This window comes from Sinohyriopsis cumingii, chromosome 11 (assembly GCF_028554795.1).
Source record: "Sinohyriopsis cumingii isolate HCF-2022 chromosome 11, ASM2855479v2, whole genome shotgun sequence".
Taxonomy (NCBI): domain Eukaryota; kingdom Metazoa; phylum Mollusca; class Bivalvia; order Unionida; family Unionidae; genus Sinohyriopsis; species Sinohyriopsis cumingii.
Window position 1 is genome coordinate 27512474 of NC_142971.1, and position 20774 is coordinate 27533247.

At 36.2% G+C, this 20774-nt stretch overlaps 1 protein-coding gene across 1 annotated transcript in view; it reads right to left on the reverse strand.

The window, feature by feature from the left end:
• Positions 1 to 18001, reverse strand: part of LOC149787816 (protein Hikeshi-like) — a 40894-nt gene extending 22893 nt beyond the window's left edge. Inside the window, exons 1-2 of the mRNA XM_089974029.1 lie at positions 17857 to 18001; positions 6532 to 6661 (exon numbers count right to left, since the gene is read on the reverse strand). Of these exons, the coding sequence (XP_089830155.1) occupies positions 6532 to 6661; positions 17857 to 17886 (160 nt within the window). The 5' untranslated portion in view covers positions 17887 to 18001. The remainder of the gene's footprint in view (positions 1 to 6531; positions 6662 to 17856) is intronic.
• Positions 18002 to 20774: the final 2773 nt, after the last annotated feature.

A 20774-nucleotide genomic window follows, 5' to 3' on the forward strand; every position in this document is an offset into this window, starting at 1 on the left:
AAATTAAAAGAAGGAATTTTAAAAAAATATACCATACAGTATATGTGCCCCCAAAGAACTAATTCAGACTAAATATAGTGTTACATGCCTTAAGAGTTAAACCTAAGGTGGGATATAAAACAGGAAAAACAGTTGCCACATGTACGGTAACTTGAGCCTGCAGATTTGAACTGTTAATATTAAGCCCAAGGCATTCTAAGTTACAACAAAATAGGGCATCGTTTTTTTGCCAATAATAATAATGAGGACTTTGTATATTGCCTAATCTTTAGAAGCTCTAAGCGCTTTACAACATTAGACAACACCTATAAGATAAAAAACATATATAATGATATGATTACAAACACAAACACCATGAAATTAGAAAACATAAAAAACATGCTGAGAATATTTAAGGTAGGAAACATTATTAGGTCTTTAAGTTTGTTCTTGCAGTCGAAATAAGTGAGTTTTGAGAGCACTCTTGACTGTGTCTTTGTGTCTAAGTTCAGTGGGCAATTCATTCCATGTTGCTGGGCCCTGGTATGCAAAAGAACGCTGTCCATATGACTTTGTTGTCATAGTGGGAATAATGAGTATACGATTGTCAGAAGAGGAGAATAAGTATCTTGCTGGTTTATACACATGGGTGAGGTCAGATAGGTATGTCGGACTAGAGTCCATCAGTGAAACGTAGTACAGAGAACAAATTCTACACCTTGGATGGTAGCATCAACTTCAGTTGGGTGGCTAGATTTGTATATTTGGGTGTCATCAGCATACAATTGGTGTGACACTGGATGATGTTCTGTGACACTTCAGAGTGGTTGATTGTATAGAATGAAGAGAACGGGTCCAAGAACAGACCCCTGTGGAACAGCACAACATAGATCAACTGGGCTGGAGTGTATTCCATTTGCAGACACAATTTGTGTCCTGTTGACCAAGTAGGACTTGAACCACAGTAAGCCTGTATCATGAATGCCAAATACATGCTGGAGACAGTGAAGTAATATATCATGGCCTATTGTGTCAAATGCTGCAGACAAATCAAGGAGGGTGAGGACTGTAATCTTTCCACTATCCGAAGCAGAGAGAATGTCATTAACTACTTTTAGAAGAGTAGTTTCAGTACTGTGGCAAGGGCGATATGCAAATTGTACATTGCTAAAAAGACTGTTTGAATTCAGATACAAGCTGGGATAGAACAACCTTTTCTAAGATTTTTTATTTGAATGGGAGATTAGAAACTGGATGGTAGTTCTTTAAATCGTTATGGTGTAGTGTTGGTTTCTTCATCAGTTAGTGAAGGCAGTACTGGATCTAAGTACTCAACCAGCAGTGATGTTGGAATTGGATCAAGTTCACATGACTTTGCTGCACTCTTCATCAGGATTGTACATACGAAATCCATAGAGACAGTTTCAAATGCTGCTAATGGTTGCCGCTCAAATTCTGTATCCCAACTGTATGGTGATGACGAGTCAATTGAAATTGTGGTGTCAAGCTTATCTCTAATGGTCTGTACTTTGTCATGGAAGAAATTTGCAAACATGTCCGGAAGGTCGACTGGAGAGAAGGTAGTTGGAAGTGGTGTACATTTGTTAATTTAAACAATAGCTTTTTAGTAATCTCGAAGAGATCTTTGCAGCTGGAACTTTCCTTGATCTTAGTAGTGTAGTGGGCTGATTTCGCTGCATGGACTATATTTGTGACATTCTTCTTAGCGGCTTCATAGATTTGCTTACGAATAGTGAGTCTGGTGGAAAGCCAAAGCCTTTCAGCTTTATGGCGATCTCTTTTAGCAGTGCGAAGCTGGTCCCTAACACTGCTATACCATGCTAGTGCTTATATACACACAATGTTGAACATGTTTTCTTTGAAGTATATCCAAAGGGCAGTCTTTTCACAAGATAAATGCAAAGATAAGGATTAACTGTTAATTAGTCACACTGGCCTTTAGCGAGTGTTCTTAAGTCTAACCTTTAGCTATTATGCAGTTTAGCCATAGCTAACCAGACTGGTCATGGGGGAAAATAAGGTGTGTCACACAGAGAAATGGCATGTCCCATGGGCACTGGCACATTAGGGCAAGGGGGTGGGACAACAGTCGCCTCCCAAGTTAATCTTTAAAAATGTTTGGCCTACATCCATAAAAATTTCATGGCAGACCAATATGTGCCTCTGCCCAGTAGAAAGTTCTGCGGGCGCCTCTGGTGTGTACTTTGAGAACTTCACTCTTATTGGACCTGGAAGATCAGTCCATATTTATAGAAAATCCCCATTTTAGGTCCAAATGTCACTATTTTATTCGTTATTCTCCCTACTTGGCTTTTTAAAAGTTGATGGGTATGCTGGACTCCAATTATCACAAGCCCAAAAATTTCCTCTTTTGTAATACTGCCACACAATGTTGCAATAGCTACAGTTCAAATATAAATATAATAAAAATGAATTACATTTGAACACTATTCCCATAACTGAAATGATGATGCTAAGCCTTCTATATATGCAATAAAATCTGACAACAACATGCTGGGCAGAAGAACCAACAAAGACAACAAGAAGAACAAGAACAACAGAAACAGCAAAAAAAGACAATACAAAAGAAACAAATAACAGACCAGAAAGCACAAGCCCCAAAAACAACAACAGAGATTTGAGTGACAAAAAGTAAAAACAAAAACAACAGCAGGACAAGTGACAGAGAACAAAGACATAGTTAATAACTAGAACAACAACTATCAAAAAGAAATGAAACATTAGACTCAAAAAGAGAAAGGGACAACATCAAGAGAGGAGAAAAGAGACGACGGCTAAAAGAAGAGAAAGAATCGAGGATGGCAGAAGAATTTTTTCTTCTTCTAGAAAAAGATGAATGTTTAGATTGAAGAAAAAAAATTATTTAAAAAAATTTATAAAAAAATTTAAATCTTAAAATAATATAAAAAATAAAAAAATAAAAAAAAATTACACAATACACCACAACCAAATATATAATATAGCAAATATTTATAAGGAGGGCTGGAGGGCCTCCCTAAATGGTCTGAGATGATCAAATAGGTGATAGCACCCTCCCAAAAAACAAATAAATTAAATTCTAACTTCAAAGAAACATGTCCGTTGTTTGCAAACTTGCAAAAAATATAACACATAGCGGCTTCAACATTCTCATTCAAGGCAGTAATATGTAATAACTTTTGTTCTTGTAAAAGCATCTATCATATCTTTGATTTACCTATAATGGGTTGTTCCACTTCCTGATCCTATCTATGCAAATTAGTACAATGGAACCCACCACCCACTGCAAACTTCAACACATCTCACTAGCTATTGTCAACCAGTTAAACTTTGATTTTATACATAGGTTTATCTGGCACTCAGCCAATTTTCATGGGCGCTACCATTCTCTATCACGTGGTACATCAGCCATTACACTCCTGCTTTGTGTTTACATTTAGTGCTTCTTGATTGTACATGTATTGTTGTTTTTATGACAGATATAAAAGCAAAGTATAAAACAGGCACTGGAACTTCAAGTGCTGTCAGTGGATGCACAAACAACTCAAGAAAAATAAATACATAGGATGGAAAGAACCCTTATGTGAAAAACACAAATCCGCAGTGAATGTGCATGTTTAGTTCCTTACAAATTTCACATCAAGCCATCAGATGGGCATTTGAAACTCGAGTGGATGAAAGCTTTAAACAGAAAAATGCTACCTAAAAAGGTTTTTGTCTGTTAAGAACATTTTTAGATGGAAGGCCGACTGAAAGGCACCCAGCAGATGCAAGATTTTTTGTCCTTTCCCCAGCATACATGCACACCACCCATTCTAAACAAACCCTCCATTGTACACATAATGTAAGCTTTGTTTCTTTACTTATTGTGATGAGCGTATTGCTCCTTTCATTGCAATTTTATTCTCCAAAGTCGATGTTTGTGCAAAATTGTATCGACATTTCCACTCTGGAAGTAGTTATAACTTTTGTAAGCTTTTAAAGTTCTTTGTTTCTATTTGATCTACTGCTTTCGATGAGATTAAATAGCTGTAAAAGTCGCTGTACATGACATTTGGCCACTGTCTCATGTCGTCAGTCCAATTATTTATATTGCAAAATACATCAGATATTAAACATCTCGCTTCAGACATTTCATTTTTCAGTACAAGTTTCAGTGTGTGTATGGTGCTTTGCAGTAATGTAATGGCAGAAGCAGCAGTGGTGTTCCAAGCGGTTTCAATCGATTCAAAGGCTGATAATTGAACAAATCTGTCTATACATGACCTCTTTTGCTTTAACTGCTGCCATATAAACTGCTCAAGGGATAGTTTTATATCAGTTCCAATCATTACAGATTACCATTCATACATACTACATGTAATAGGCATAAACTAAAATATTTTTTTTTAAAGATTACTGACAATTATGTTTCTCGAAAAACAAGCATGGCAGGGGGTTTGGAAGTACAAAATCTTATTTTTTTGGAATGCTTCCATTTGATTAAAATGAGAACTCAATTTCACATAGGAGCAAGGTAATCTGATTTTGATTGTGCCGTCATATGTCATGTATTTCTACATGTTGAAAGTACATCAGCGTGATCAGTTTCCTCAAACAAAATATTTTTTCGGCAAGCCTGATGGGCATCTCTCTTTGAATACAGGACAGGCCCGAACTACAATTAGAAAGGCACAAGGTGTCAGGCTATCAGATTGTTTGAGCACTGATTTAAATTGTAGGTTCCCAGAGAGAGTAACAGCCTGCCAGATGAATTAAGAACAATCACTGATTCCAAAGAATCCATCTGATTTTAGTCTGGTCAGGGCCTCTTTGTAAATGTGGTTTGTGTCTTTTAATGTCAGTCAGCTTTGCATTTATCCAGCTTTAATGTTGTTCACTTAGTCCTGGTAACTTACCGCTTTTCTTAACACATTAACCCCTGGCCATGAATTTACGTGGCAGGAAGTAGTAGCGTACCTCCAAGCTCTCTAGCGTCAAGGTCATGTATGATACACTAAAGTGTGTGGTATTATAGATAGGTAGACAGATGTAGCTCTACAATGATACCAAATAATCTGTAAGTTCTAGCTGCACTACAAAATACAGAGGGAAAAACCTCATTTTTTGGACCCAATTATTTTCCACCTGGATTTTAGACTTTTTGGTCTCAGATCTAAGGCAGACCATTATGAACTGCAAACAGACAGATGAACCTTTGCAAAAAGTAGGATAAGATGGGAATTTGGAATAAAGAGTGGTCTCGATACAAAAATAATGGGTCTCTTAAGCAAAAAAAAAAAAAAAGGGCCCCATGTAGCCAAGTGGTCTAAAGCACTCTCCGTTATGGATCACTGCCATCTCATCTCTGTCTGCGTGGGTTCGCATCTCGGATTAAGCCAATGTGGGTATGTGAGAAAGCTTGCCAGTAGCTTCTCGTGGTCGGTGGTTCTTTCCGGAGTTTTCCTGGGTTCTTCCTCCACAATTAATACTGGCCGCCATGTAAAGCCTACTGTGTGCTGAAAAATGGCATTAAACCACACAACAACAACAACAAAAAAAACCTCCAACTTTACCCTTCTCCTCATGTGCGAGCCAGATAGCCAATGAAAAATGAAGTTTCTAACACAACTAGACATTAGGTTATTGGAAAATCACCTGGAAGTTGATGTATTTAGGATGTTTTCAGAATTAGCCTTCAAAATGTGTTTCCTACTCTAATTTCAGGTGAAAATGACAAAATCCTCCAGGGGTTAATGTGTTATTTTGTAGCATTCAATTCTTGGCATCCTCATTTCCCAACATCGTAAATACTAAGGTGACCTTTATGCATGCTTTTTTATTAACAGAAGTCGTGCTTAACTGTTTTGTATGGAGCTGTAGATATTATTCTGTAACTGATGGATTATGTGTTTATATATGTTTAATGTGGTGTCATTAGGCAAGATACTTTACTCCAACACACTGTATTGCTGTGCTTTTAAACACCAAACCAAAACAAACACTATTAATATTATCATAATTGTTTTGTTGTTGTTGTTGTTGTTGTGGGGTTTAACGCCATTTCTCAGCACACGATAGGCTATACATGGCGGCCAGTATTAATGGTGGAGGAAGAACCCAGGAAAACACCGGAAAGAACCACCGACCCACGAGAAGCTACTGACAAGCTTTCTCACATACCCACATTGGCTGAATCCTAGACTCGAACCGCCGCAGACAGAGGTGAGATGGCAGTGATCCGTAACGAAGAGCGCTTTAGACCACTTGGCCACTCGGGGCCCCCCATAATTGTTTTGTATGGTGCCTGTAATGTATCACTGGAGCTAGCAGTATTTTTAATGTTATTCAGATAACTGATGCAATATATTTTCTTATATCTCACATTTTGCTAAAACAACTCATGATCCATTGCTCTGAAAAATATTTCATAAATTTTAATACTATTAGGCTGAAAAAAAAAATGTGTATACATTTAAGCATTAAAACCTATCATTTCATTCAAACATAATTTTTTTACTAATATGCTCATTAGAACAAAGCTGCCACTACCTGCACCTCCAAGACCATCTGGAAAAGGGACTTGTCCAGTCAAGAAAACAACGATATGGTTGATGTTATCAGCATCTTGGATGTTAAAGATGAACTTATTCTCACTGACCTGCTGTGCATCTGTTTGAACCTAGGATATAATCAATTTGGTATTACCGATGTTAAAAGTCCTATGAATAACAAAAATCATAAATATGTATTATTCATCATGTCTTTAATTACACTGAAGATAGCATGGTACCACAATGGCCCAAACATACTGTAATCAAACAACAGCATGGTACCGATAATGACATACTCACACAGCACTCAAACTAACAATAGCATGGTACCAATAATGGTCCACACACTGTACTCAAACTGACAATACCATGGTAAAAATAATGGTCCATACCACTGTACTCAATCTAGCAATAGCATGGTATCATTAATGACCTACACACACCGTACTCAAACTAACAATAGCATGGTACCAATAATGGTCCACACACACACTGCACTCAACCTAGCAATAGCATGGTACCAATAATGGTCCACACACACTGTACTCAAAATAATAGCATGGTACCAATAATGACCTACATATGCTGTAACCCAACTAATAGCATGGTACATGTACCAATAATGGCCCACACACCCTGTAATCAAACAAACAACAGTATTGTACCACAACAGCCCAAATACTAGCTATGTTTCGTTTCCCATCTTTTTTGGTTGAAAAGTGTATGACAGTCTTTTTATTATCTTTCTAACTGGTGCCTCTAGATGAAAAGTAAAAGGTCAGTTGTCGTTAAATACTAAAAACCGCAAAAATGATCTTTGAAACAAAAGAAAAATAAAGGTTCAGCTGGAAAAGTAGATGGAAATTTAATCAGCAGCCAGCTGACAATGAGAAAGCATAATATGGCATGGCTGCATGGCTTGAAGAGCAAAAGCACTACTCAATAATGTGACATTAAACCTCTGTGAATATGGCCACAGGTCCAGTTTTATGGCTGCATAAACTGTTATGTATATTTAACTTGTATTGTGTGCTTGACCTTTGTCCATAACTGAGGGTATGAGTTTGGGCCATTCTGACTAATGTCATATTTTTAAAATAGGTTTAGTTGGATTTTAATTAGTTTTTACCTTGGAAATTCTTTTGTCTACCTGAGTTTTGTCATGATGTTTACTTGAATTTATGTCCAACCCCTGACCTTACTGACCAGTTTGGTATTTTCTGAAAATGAACTTGTTTATGAATTTGATGGGAAAATGACACATCCTGGGCATTTGTTGCCATAGGTCTGGTGACAGTATGTATATAGTGGACTGGGTGGGCAATTATTTTTTATTCCTATATCAGTCTAGTGGAATCATATTTATTTGTTTTCAGATAAATCTGAGAGGAATTGTTTAAACTGTTTATTGAAATTACAAAGTGCTCATTGACTTTTCAGATGACAATACTACTTTGGGATTACATGTACTGTGAACGCATTCAAAACCTATTCAGGAAAGTATCATTGCAATACATCAAGACTATTGGAACATCAGCACATTCCAGATTCTTGGAATTCATTTAGAACATTAGAGTATATACTTTTGGATTTAAGATAAAACATTTAGGATTATCTGGGATTTAATTCAAAGTAATCAAAGTTACTTGTAAATTTTCACTTTGTATTCTTGGGAAATTAACTGTCTGTTGAATTAAAAACAACTCTGCTTTTATCTTTTGCTTTACGACCAAAGAGCCATAATAAAGCTAACTTGTTTATCTATCTACATCTAATTACATGCAGATGCACAGAAATGCTTTCTTAATGAAAGGATAATAGTGAAGGATAAGAGCTTGCAATATTTTTGGAATGAAGTTGTTACATGTTAACTGAATGACTTACTGATGAAGGCAGTGTTTTTTGGCATAAATTATGCATTGTTGTAGTTAAAATTCATCCTGTATATTCATCTGCTTTCCAAGATTAATATGTGATGCTTCTATGTCTGTTACAGCTGGATTTTAATTCCTAATGTGGGAGGCCTATCATGATTTTTTTACAGCCCTAATTTTACAAGATCCTGTTACATTCATTATGCAACCATCAAATTTTGCTTCAACAGTAACAATACTAAGTACAGCAGTCATTTTAACACAACATTTTGCATCCTGGATGTAAAATGATCTGGATGCAAAAAAACACTGCATGTATGTGATGCAAAAAAATCCTGGGAGTAAGAAACAAGAATGCAAGCTGCATCCAAGTTTGCCATAGTTTTGTTCATCATATTTTAAAATGTAGACAACTGCTTTATTGCTTATTAAATCATTGAAAAATACTTTAATAACCAAAACATTTTAAATTTTCAAATCATGTGATCATGCCTTGTATTGGTTGTTGTTGTTGTAGGGTTTAACACCATTTTTCAGCACAAGATAAGCTATACATGGCGGCCAGTATAACTGGTGGAGGAAGAACCCTGAAAAACTCTGGCAAGAACCACCGACCCACAAGAAGCTACTGGCAGGCTTTCTCACATACCCATGTTAGCCAAGCCTGCTGACAGAGGTGACCTTGTATTGGTGGATCCTCTTTCAATCTCAGTGATGTAGTTAACTAAAACTTAAGAGTTTAATTGTTACTTTGAAATACTAATAGAGACTTCCGGTGGTGCTCCTGTGACAGAGAGGCTTGCTGTACCTTAACAATACAATAATCTTTGGATGTCCTTTTGAAGAGGAAATGGATCATCTTCAACAAGTCAGTGACAGGTTGCTGGAAGCTGGCCTGAAACTCAAGTACAAAATATGTTGCTTGTTCATGTAAGATGTCAAGTACTTGGGACACACTCTGCCAAAGGAAAGAAGATGTGCAGATCCAGAGAAAGTATTCATCACCATTGACTGCACAAATACAACATCACAACTTCTTTGGACTATGCTGATACCACTGCTGAATTATAAAAGGCTTTGCTGATGTTGCTAGCCTACATGGACTGAGAGCAACTGAAGACAGGTCCTGTATTTGCATCCCAGACACAAGAAAGATCTCTCATTCTTGATACAAAATTTCTTTCTTCACATCATATACTAGCTGTATAACACAGCCATGGCAATTTCAAAAATAGGAGAGTCAAACTACTTCCATAAAAGAAGTCATCTTTTCATGTGTTTACTGGACAAAATATTAGATAAAATAATGAATTTTATCAGCAATGAGAGTGGATGCACCCACTGAGGCATAACTCACTACTGACTGGGCTACAGAAATTCATTTTTACAAGAAGCATGCATACATTTTCACTGGGAATTCTGTAGATAGCATTGTAATTTCTGGCATTTATGATCATCAAGCCATCACAAAAAGTGACTATACAGAGCAAAAAATCCTCCAACATTTTCAAGATGGCTACCATTGCGGCAAGCTAATGCTGTGTTATTTGTTCTTTGAGTTCAAACATGACCATTACATCACGAGCTATTTTGGTTTCTGTATGTGAATGGCTGATCAGGACAATTTGTGATTTAAACTGTCTGTGGCACACTTGACAAGAGATGTCACTTGGGTTTGATTGATCACTGATTCTGCAATTCTCCATTCAAAATATGTAGATCCAGTATCGATTAGACTGTGCCACGTTGAGCTATACCATGCAAGATCTTCCCAGACTCAAAATCAATGGTGAAGTGTTTCAAGAATGATTTAAGGGAATCTTTGAAGCAATTCTTTTGATCATCCTGAGATCACTTTCACTCCTTCTGCTCACCTTAGAAGATCTTTGTCAGTTGCTTTTCTGATAACCTGGTGACATGGCATGCCAATTTGATCTGTGATTTCACAGGCAGAGTATAGATGTCTGAAATGCCTGCCCACCTGAGAAACTCAGCACCTGGAACCCCATTTTTTAATCTTATCCTCATCAGTTTCCTCACGCAACCCATGTTAAATTAGTTCAGCTTCTTGGCATGGTGTCTGTACACTGTCCAGGCTTTACAAGCATATGTCAGGGTTGACAAAACAACGGCTTTGATGACCTTCAGTTCTGTTCGCAGACTGATGCATATCCACTCAACCACTTTTGTGCTCAGTTGGCTGTTGTTGTTATTATTGTTGTTGCTGTTGTTGCTGTTGTAGGGTTTAATGCCATTTTCAGCACAAGATAGGCTATACATGATGGCCAGTATAAATGGTGGAGGTATCCCTGGGAAAACCCCAGAAAGAACTACCGACCTACGAGATGCTACTGGCAAGCTTACTCACATACCAACATTGGCCAAATCTGAGACTCAAACCCAGACAGAGGTGAGATGGCAGTGATCCAAAACAGTGAGCACTTTAGACCTTTCTGCCACTCAGGGCCCCTTGCACAGTCTGCCAAAGGCCATACTTTCTGATAGTGGTTGAATCATTGATGTGGACTGAACATAACAGTGCGCTGCTGAGGGAAACCTATCCAATGCCAGGAGGGTTTGGCCATTAGGCTTTCTTGGTGCAGTTTGGCACATCACCTATCTTAATGATACTGACTGTAAGACCAAAACTGTCACAAGTTGACGACAAATGGTTCATACTCTGTTGATGTCAGACTTAGATTTGGCACTCTGCAAAGTCAACAGGAGATCACTAACAGTCACTTCATGTAAATTCATCTTTGCCTACAGTTGTCCCTAATTGAAGAGCTTGCTGTCAGTCTGGTATCTGATGTTGATCCTAGTGTCAGTCACATAAGGCATCATTACACATGGCACAGAACATCATACTGAAAATGAATGGGGCCAATACAGCCTTGCTTAACTCCAATGATGACAGAGAATGGTTCAGATGCTTTGCCATCATTGATAGCAGGAGAGAGCATGCCATCATGGAATTACTAACCATCATCATCAGTTTCCCCTTGGTAACCAAATTTTGCCATGATTTTCCAAAGGCCTCCATAGCTGACAGTGCTAAGACTGTTAAAGGACCGAAATTCCATCAATAAAACAAGGTCTCTATTTTTTTCACTTACAACTAGGATAAGCTCTCAAAAGATTCTTTTTCCTACAATATAACTTACATTATTAACCAATCCTGGTCAGCCTAACCCACATATACTCTATTTCAGGTTCACCCATTTCCAGGCTGGTTCCCATTTCTCCATACCATTAGTACAATGTGTCCTGCAAACCACACATCTGTGGTCCCTAGTCCTTTCCAGACGCAACAACGACTCTCAGGCAGGAGCCCTTAACTGATGTGATGCACAAGGCAATTCAGGAAAATTGTCATCTAAACGCCTTCTGTAGCCGATATTTCTCATTCAGAAGTCTCTGAATGTTAGCATCATTCTCATGAAATCAGTCTTGAAGTCTACATATGGTGAGATTTAATGTTTTGGATGCCATTGAGCACACAGAGCCTCTGCCCAGTTTTCCTTGACATTCTCTGAGTTTACATTGATTGGATCTAGTTGGAGACTATGAGTCTTAAGTCAGTCTGCATATCTAATGGCCTTTGTCACTAAGGCATCCTGCCCGTCTCTTTTCCTGACAATGATGTAGTCAGTAACATGCCAGTACTTGGAGCACTCAATAGGAAGAGTCCATGGTTGCATTTGCCATTTTTACCAATGACATCTAACCATATCTGGTGATCCGTGCCAACTCTAGCATGGAAGACACCAAGGATGATGAGCTTGTCTGCGTTAAGTACTTCTGCTATAAGAAATTCCAGGTCTTCACAAAATTTCTTCTTGTTCTCATCTGGGTTGGCCATGGCAGATGCATTGGCACTGATCAAAGTTGCAGGTCTTTTTCCAGAACATGCCAGTCTCATTTTGAGCTTGCTAACCAGCTGTGATTTGATTGAAAACCAAATACAAGCTTCATGTTGCTTCATATTGCTCTTCTTTACTTTGGCCACTCCCAAGAAGGTTTTTGCCAGCTCTAACTTTGGAGAGTTATTCTTCCTCAGCTTGGCAAGTCTCGAGCTGGACAGCTTATCTGGATGTTCAATATGACAAGTTCTCTTCCATCTTGGGCTGTTCTTCTCTTGGTCTATTTACTGATGTACCATCCATCAGTGTGCATATGTTCCTGATACCAGTGGTGAGTTGCATGACCTTTGTCTTTTGTTATGTCCAGTGAAAAGCAACCCTATGCCCTCAGCCACCTATGCCACCTGTGTGCAGGTATGTAGCTATATCCCAGATTGAAAGCAGAGGAGAAAAGAAAGTTATCACTTGTGTTTTAGTTAAATTCAAATGAGGAAAAGTTGCACATTCACCATCACTCGCTTGTCCAGGATTGTTTGAATCCATTGACACATCAATGAAGAGATGTTTGGAGATCAGTCTCTGAAACAATGGATGGCCAGCAGTTCCTATTGCAAATGAACTGATGTCCTGCACTGTCCACATAGCTCTTGCTGTCTGCTTTCATATCTGTGTCCACCTGATCCATAGAAAAGGACTTTCCAGGGGAAGCCAGGTGTAGCTGTCCACTCTTCTTGGTGGCAATACTGGATACCAGATCAAAACCTTTTTCATTCAAGACTGATTGGAGATTGTAAGTCTTTTAGTGAAAACCACCTGTCAATCTCACCATCCACTGAACAAATATTTGAAAAATTTGGAGGTAAAGGTATACTGTTACTAAAATTGAGAAAAAAGATTGAAAGAAAACTAAAAAAACAATAAAAATCTTTTGGCCTGATGTTATTTATGCTTTATCACAATGGATAAATGAACCATCAAGTCTTCAGGAATACTCATCTCAAGATATTCATAATTTAGTAACTATAGACAAGTTTAAATCATACACATGATGGAAAACATATGCACTTATTCAACACCTTTATGATGCAAAAAGATCTCTATTAAGTTTTTATTTCAAAGATATCAGTATAATGGAAAAAGAAAATTACACATGTTGTGGAAAGTGGAAACAGTTTCCATGTAATACTCCACAAAGCTTCACTCCTTTCAGTGAGAGCAAGGAAAAAATGTATTCATTAAGATCTGATAAGAACCAAGACACAAAAGCCAAAAGGTAAACAAGAAACTTGGTCCAAGCAGCTAGTGTGTGCAACTGGTGCAAATGAATGAACCAACTCTTTTGTTTTAGCTACTTCTTGTACCAAAGACACAAAACTGACTAACTTTAATTTAATATTTCTACATAAAAAATATTGCCACAAAACAAGTTTTTGAAAAAGATTAAATGAAAATAATAAATGCACCTTCTGTAAGAAGGAAATAGAAAAAAATTGAGCACTTATTCTATGACTATTCAGCTACTGAACATTTTTGGAAATTATTTGTGGAATGGATCCAATCTTAGGATGCAAATTTTAAAATTAAACAACAAAAAATGTCTTCATAGGAAATAACAGCCTTGATGATCTGATCAACTTCCTAATTGCAAAATATGCTATATACAGATCATGCTGTGCATCAAACATCCCAAATCTCATCCATTATAAAAATTGTTTTATCATACAAAAGGATGGAAAAATATGTTGCCAAAGTGAATAAAAGAAGTGATGGCTTTATGAAAAAGTGGATTCTTTTGTCAATTTTTATCTGATTTCTTAGTTTAAATTTACTTTCACATCAAAACAAATACGCAATTTAACACATTGTCGTTTGTAAATGAGTGGCTCTTTGTTTACAATATTTGTGAGTGCATGTGTGTTTGTGTTGTGTCTCTGTAAAAGAACAAATGCAACTTAGCTATTCCTTATCCCCTGAAGTGAGTGAGTGTGTATGTGTGTGTGTAAAGGAACAAATGCAACTTAACTATTCCTTATACCCTGAAGTGAGTGAGTGTGTATGTGTGTGTGTAAAGGAACAAATGCAACTTAACTATTCCTTATACCCTGAACTATGTTGCTCTGCTAATATCAGCGTGTACAAAATAACACTCAAAGAAAAAATATCCAGATTTAGCCACTGTTCATTATCAAACTTTTATACATTTTTCATCAGTTATAATTTCTACATTGCAAAATATTATGGTCCTTTATTCTCTTCTTGTTTATTCCCATTCATGTGTAAATTTATATATCTTGCACTATTTATATCTTTTCTTACATAATAATTGCATGTTCATTCGTTCATTTCCCTATTCATTTTATTTGCACATCTACTATTTTACTTACCAACTTATATGCACCTACCTTCGTTTATTCATCTATTTCATTGTATTGTGCATTCCTTTTAATTATAAGGCTCACTGAAATCAATCTCAATAAATCTAATTATTAATGGCAATTTCAATAATCAATAATTAGAATAATTAAATTGTCAGAAAAATCTTAAGGCACGTATTTATAATTAAATTGATACAGCCATGATGGAGTTCCAAAATATTATTTGAATTTTTATATAGTGAAAATATGTCCAAATAAATATTTTTTTGCAATAACGTTTTCAGACATAAATGACTGTACCTGCCCATATTGGTGAAAAAAAGACAAATCAGTCAACAAAAGATATACATTATAAAAATTACAAATCATTAAAGAATGTTGAGAAATATCTTTGCTGAGGATTACCTATTTACATTCTTCTAGACTTTTTTTCATATTTTGATGTTCCTAGCTAAAAACTTATTGAAAGTGGTAGATATGAAGGCGACATTGCTTCTGAGGTTTTTTTCCTCCATTTTTAACTTCTGCTCCAGAAATAATCGACTATTATTTCAAGACAAACAATATATATTTTTTTTAATTACCAAGACATTAGAGAAAGACAATGTTAAAATAAACATTAGTGTGCCATCCCGTCTTAATAAAATTCTATCCTTGATTTGTCTCAAAGTCCACAGTTGATTTACCATTCATTGGGTAGAAGAAAAAAACTATGCATAACATCTGAAAGCTATACCACACAAAGGGCATTTGTACACAAGTATAGTGACCTTTATTGCATGCATAACAGTAGGTAAATTTACTGAAATAAAGACTATAATGTGATTTCCACTTGTTGGGAAATGACATTATAACCAACCTTTCAGTTGTATAACAAAGTTACTTTCTATTACACTAACCCATGTGGGGACAAATAATACCCAATGACTGGGATTTCCTTGTCTCAGTCCAAACCCCCAACAAAGATTCTATTAGTAACCACCCTTTCAGTTGTATCCCAAAGTGACTTTCTATTAAGGTAATTTCACATCTGGAACATCATCTTCAGTTAACTCTAAATATTGAAATATGGCAGCCATGTTACAAAGTTTGTTAGCAGGGTTTAAGACACTGCCCACGTGGGATTACTTTTAGGCATGAGGTGTCACACATGCTTAATTCGTAACCTGCCCTATTAAATCTGAGTTTGACTGGACTCTAAAGATGGAAGTACTAGTACTAAAGTCTCTTGCTTGCATAGGCCCAAGTGCTTTTCTTGAAACTTTTCAAGTTTCTGAATATCTACTTTTGTCCATGGGCTCCAAGTGGCCTAAGTGCATTCCAAAGATGGTCTGGTGATTGTCTCATAAAGAACCAGTGTCCTTTTTGGTGTGAAATTTGTCAAACATCTATGAATAACTCCAATTTTTTGGTATGCTTTTTCAACTACTTGCCAGTATGAATGTCTGGCTTTCATGAGGTATGAAAAGTTGCTCCTAAAACTGTGATTCGACACTTTCAAGCAAAAATCCAATGAAGGCATAAAATAGTTTACTGCTTTACGTACCACCATGTTGGCCAATTCTGCGCATCAGGTAATTCTGCACAACTATACGTCATTTCTGTAAACATTGGATCACATTATTTTGGGTCAAAAATCCATTTTGTATCGAGAAAGAACGACTGTACTTTAATTAAGAAAAGTGATATTCATAAAGTGTACAAAAATATCCCACAATGCAACTAGAAATGCATATAATTGTTCTTTTTGTTGCTGGGTTTAACGCCATTTTTCAGCACAAGATAGGCTATATATGGCGGCCAGTATAAATGGTGGAGGAAAAACCTGTGAAAACCCCGGAAAGAAGCACCAACCCACGAGAAGCTACTGGCAAGCTTTCTCATAAAACAAACATTGGCCAAACCTGAGACTCAAACCCATGCAGAAAGATGTGAGATTGCAATGATCCATAATGGGAGCACTTTAGACCACTCTGCACCCTTAAAAGCATAAGAAAATTTGATTTCTAAATGTCAACATGAAGACCCACTCCATGATCTTCTTGAACCTGTAACCATGAAAATCCTACTATGTATCTTTTAGAATCATACAATAAATAAATTATATAAAAGATGGAAATGTATACCTTAACAAAATTCTTCATCTTAATCCAAGTTTCCATTTTTGCAAGAAGTTGTTCCACATGTACAAAATCATCTAAGAACCAACGTATCAACTTCTCGCTAGAACGGAATCTCATGAAATTCCCTGGTGTATAGTCTGTTTCTAAATTCTTTAGTAATTATTCCGCATAAATGTGACGTTGTAAACACATTACATCCTATTCACTGTTGTTTCTCTTCCATATAATAGCTTATTTTTTATAAAACGTTGAACTTTACTCATTTTTTTTACAAGATCTGCATAGTTTGCTTAATATCTCTTGCCATTTATTGGCATTGTCATGTTGAATTTTGTAAACCTAGCTATAAACCTGACATAATTACTTGAATGAACTGCTGAAGAAACAGTCCAAAGCAATGTATTTCATTTCTATAGCCTGATGAATAAACATTACATCTTTTCAAAGCTGTGCGCAGAATAGGCCAACATATCGCAGGTATCCCAGGTGTCCAAAATTAATATTAATTTAAACAAAATATTTTGGTGAACATTGCCTCTTTTCAAATGGTAAACACTACAGTAAGTAATTCGATACGCGGTTTGCTTCAATATTGGAGACAGAAACCTTAGGTGCGCAGAAACGCCCAACAGTATTGTATTTGAAGCCTTACAAATTTTGTTACATTAAATTTTGAAGAGCGAATTCTGGGACCAAGCAGAGAGTTCATGGCTACGAAGTCCTGTTCTAATCTGATCTCTCAATAAAGTTTACTGTCATCTGCAGCTAACATTTCTGTGCTTAACACGATCATGTAGGGACGTTATTAACAAAAATTAAGAGCAAGAAAAGCTCTCAAATGGATCACTGGGATACGCCGCTACTGACATCATTCCAGTATGATATTCATTTTTCTATTACAATCATTTGTCTTCTACCTATCTAAAAACGTGAAGTACAGAAGAAGAAAAAAGGATTATGACAACGTGAAAATTTGCGTATGATGTTTTTATATCGAAAAATGGGTCTACAATACATATCAAAGCTTGCTACCAAGAGAGAAAACGTATCCTATAGCTTGTAGCCAAGAAAGAAGGTATATTTCTTACAATTCTTCCTGAAACTATCACTCCAAACATCTTTTCGGTTTTCTGCCTGTCATTTAGTTGCTTTCTTGATCGGGTAAATTGCCGAGCACCTTCTACACTGTTCCAGAACAATTTTGTGTCAAGGAAGAATGCAGAGATGTACAGAACGGGCTGTCGATCTGTGTTATAAGTACGATTAAATGATAAATATGATTGACATAAGCGTTCAAGCGCTATAGAATAAAGGAAGGACTGTCCAGGTATCACGGTACCAATTGTTTTTCCACAGACTGCTAATGTTTTGTTAAATAAATATACTTTCTATCCTACCTCGGCATGCATGTGACACATGTCATAGAGAACAATGTTAGATTGTCAATTTGACAAGGACAAAACCGGGTACTCCATTGCATTTAAGAGAGATAACTCTGCTGGAACTAGACGGAGTAAGAGTTATCTAGTCACAAAAGACGCATTTTCAGCCATGTGTACCACATTTTAAAAAAACCCATAAAAAAAATACAAAATATGATCTAGATATGAATTAACATAATATCACATATTGCCAAGAGGCTCAACTTTTTAAGCCTAACAGAAAGTTCAACTCTTACATAATGCACCATTCACAGCTTAGAATAGTTTTGTTTGTTTTTTTCAATACAATGTTCCTACACCTTAAACTCCGCCCACTTGGGTTTGTACAATTGGTACTGTTATACCTCCACTCAATTACTACACCAGAACTACACGAGGTACAAATTACACAAGAATGAAAATACATCTTATATATTTGTATTAAACTTATTTAAATAAGTCCCTCTCAATCCTTATTTAACTTGCAAAATGATTCTATTATAAATAGACCATTATACCTGAAAGTAATCTTTATTGGGTGAAAACTTAACTTGTCTTTCATGTTTCAACAATAATACTCCCTTTACACTTGCATATCCAGGGTTCAGTAATGAGCTATGAAATATATGCAAGGGTTGTGGTCAATAGTTTCATCTCTGAGTTCTAAATTATTCCATCATGAAAAACCAATCAATTTCCAGCAATAGAGCTGTCAAGCACACATTTATAAAAGTGCATAAATGTTCTAAAAAAGTGACACTGTATAATAGGAAGTAAGTTATGCTAATCATTAATGCATATGTACAGTAAAGTAATATTTACTCACAAGGTTACCATTATCTGTGTACCATACATTAACAAATCTAACTACCTATTAGTCCAAAAAATCAACCTCTGAAATCTGTACTGATACTGATAGACAATAAACCAAAATCAATATCATCATGGCAGAGGGCTGATTTATCGGCCTACTTGACTATATGACTTTACAAGCATTACTATCTGAATATAAGATCTAATGCAAAGTCTAAGCAAAAATCACAGAACCATGAAATACAGGTCACAGTGACATTATTGTTTTTATTAATAGCTCCAATAGTCCTCATTACACAATTCCATACCTAGTTATCTGACACCCTAATGCCTCAGAAAATGGGTTAGACACAGTGGTTAGCAAAACATCTCTTGACTACAATAAAGGTCATAGTTACCTAATTTTTACTTAATGGTTGTATTACTGCACATTAAACATCTAAATAACTTGTCTGACTCAGTGATAAATAGAATTTGTGAATATGACTTTGAATACAAGCCTTAACATGGAGAACCTGAGCTCAACACAAAGATAAGCACAACTCAATGAACCTTGAAATATATTAATACTGACACAGTTTTCAGTGATGGTTATAGTATGTATCCTGACACAATGACATACTTTTAAATGTAACTTTATAGACTGTTATGTCTAGGGGCTAAAACTTAATTAACAAGACAATGTGAACCCAGCACATATTAAATTTTCCAAAATATAAATTTATTTAAATAAAATGTAAAATCAAACAAAGTGAAACAATAAAAAATAACTTACAGTGTATGAATTCCTTGACTATTGTCCTAAATTGAACTTTCAATTTCACACTAATCTGGAAACTGTCCTAGGTATTCCAAATGGAGGTTCTAATGTTTTTATGTGCTACTGTGCTAACACCACTAAAAAAACACATTTCTAAATCCAAATGTTTTTACTTCAAGGTAATCCTGTGAATGTAGAATATCACTGAAGTCCTTGAAAGTTTAACATAATCCAACAGAATTAAATAAATATTCAAATCCTTGACTAAATTCACATAATCTAATAGGTAATTGTAGTGTTTTAGAAGCAGTGCTATATGGTAATATAGACTTAACTACTGAGATATCTGAGATAAGGCTGTCATATAAGGTGCTAGATGTAGGTCTGACAAGCAAGTCAGTTATAGCATGTATGCCATGGAAAAAACTGGTCTCATTACAAAAACCCAAACAAACATTACAATGACGATGAGGATATAGCTGACAAAGCTTAGGATAACAAAGGAAGAATAAAGACAGTTGTGTCAATCTACTGGGAGAATTACTACAGACCTGCTATTGTGTTGCACACTTGTAGTGAAAGTCTTAATCTATGATAATGGCAGCAAGTTTGATCATTTTCCCACCATTCTCAGTCCACAAAAATGCACCTGATATCCAATGGAAGAAGTGGTTGAAATGACTTGATAACCTTCTGATTAGAATGGACATCAGAGACACAAAACGTTGATGTGCACTCCTTTTACAGGAGAGGAAGCAACAGTTTCAAAACCTTCCAAAAGACAGAATATTATCCAACCGCCGTAGAAGAGTTGACAATTTCACGCCAAAGAAGAACCATAAATTTGAAATCTACAAATTTCAGTAGGAAAAACAACAATTGATTGATAATTTCCACACCAAGGTAAGGCAGCTTTCAGCAACATGCAAATTCAATAAGGCTGATAAAGAAATAAAATTACAAGTAATTCAAGGATGTTCTTCAACAGGTCTTAGATGTTGTGTACTTCATG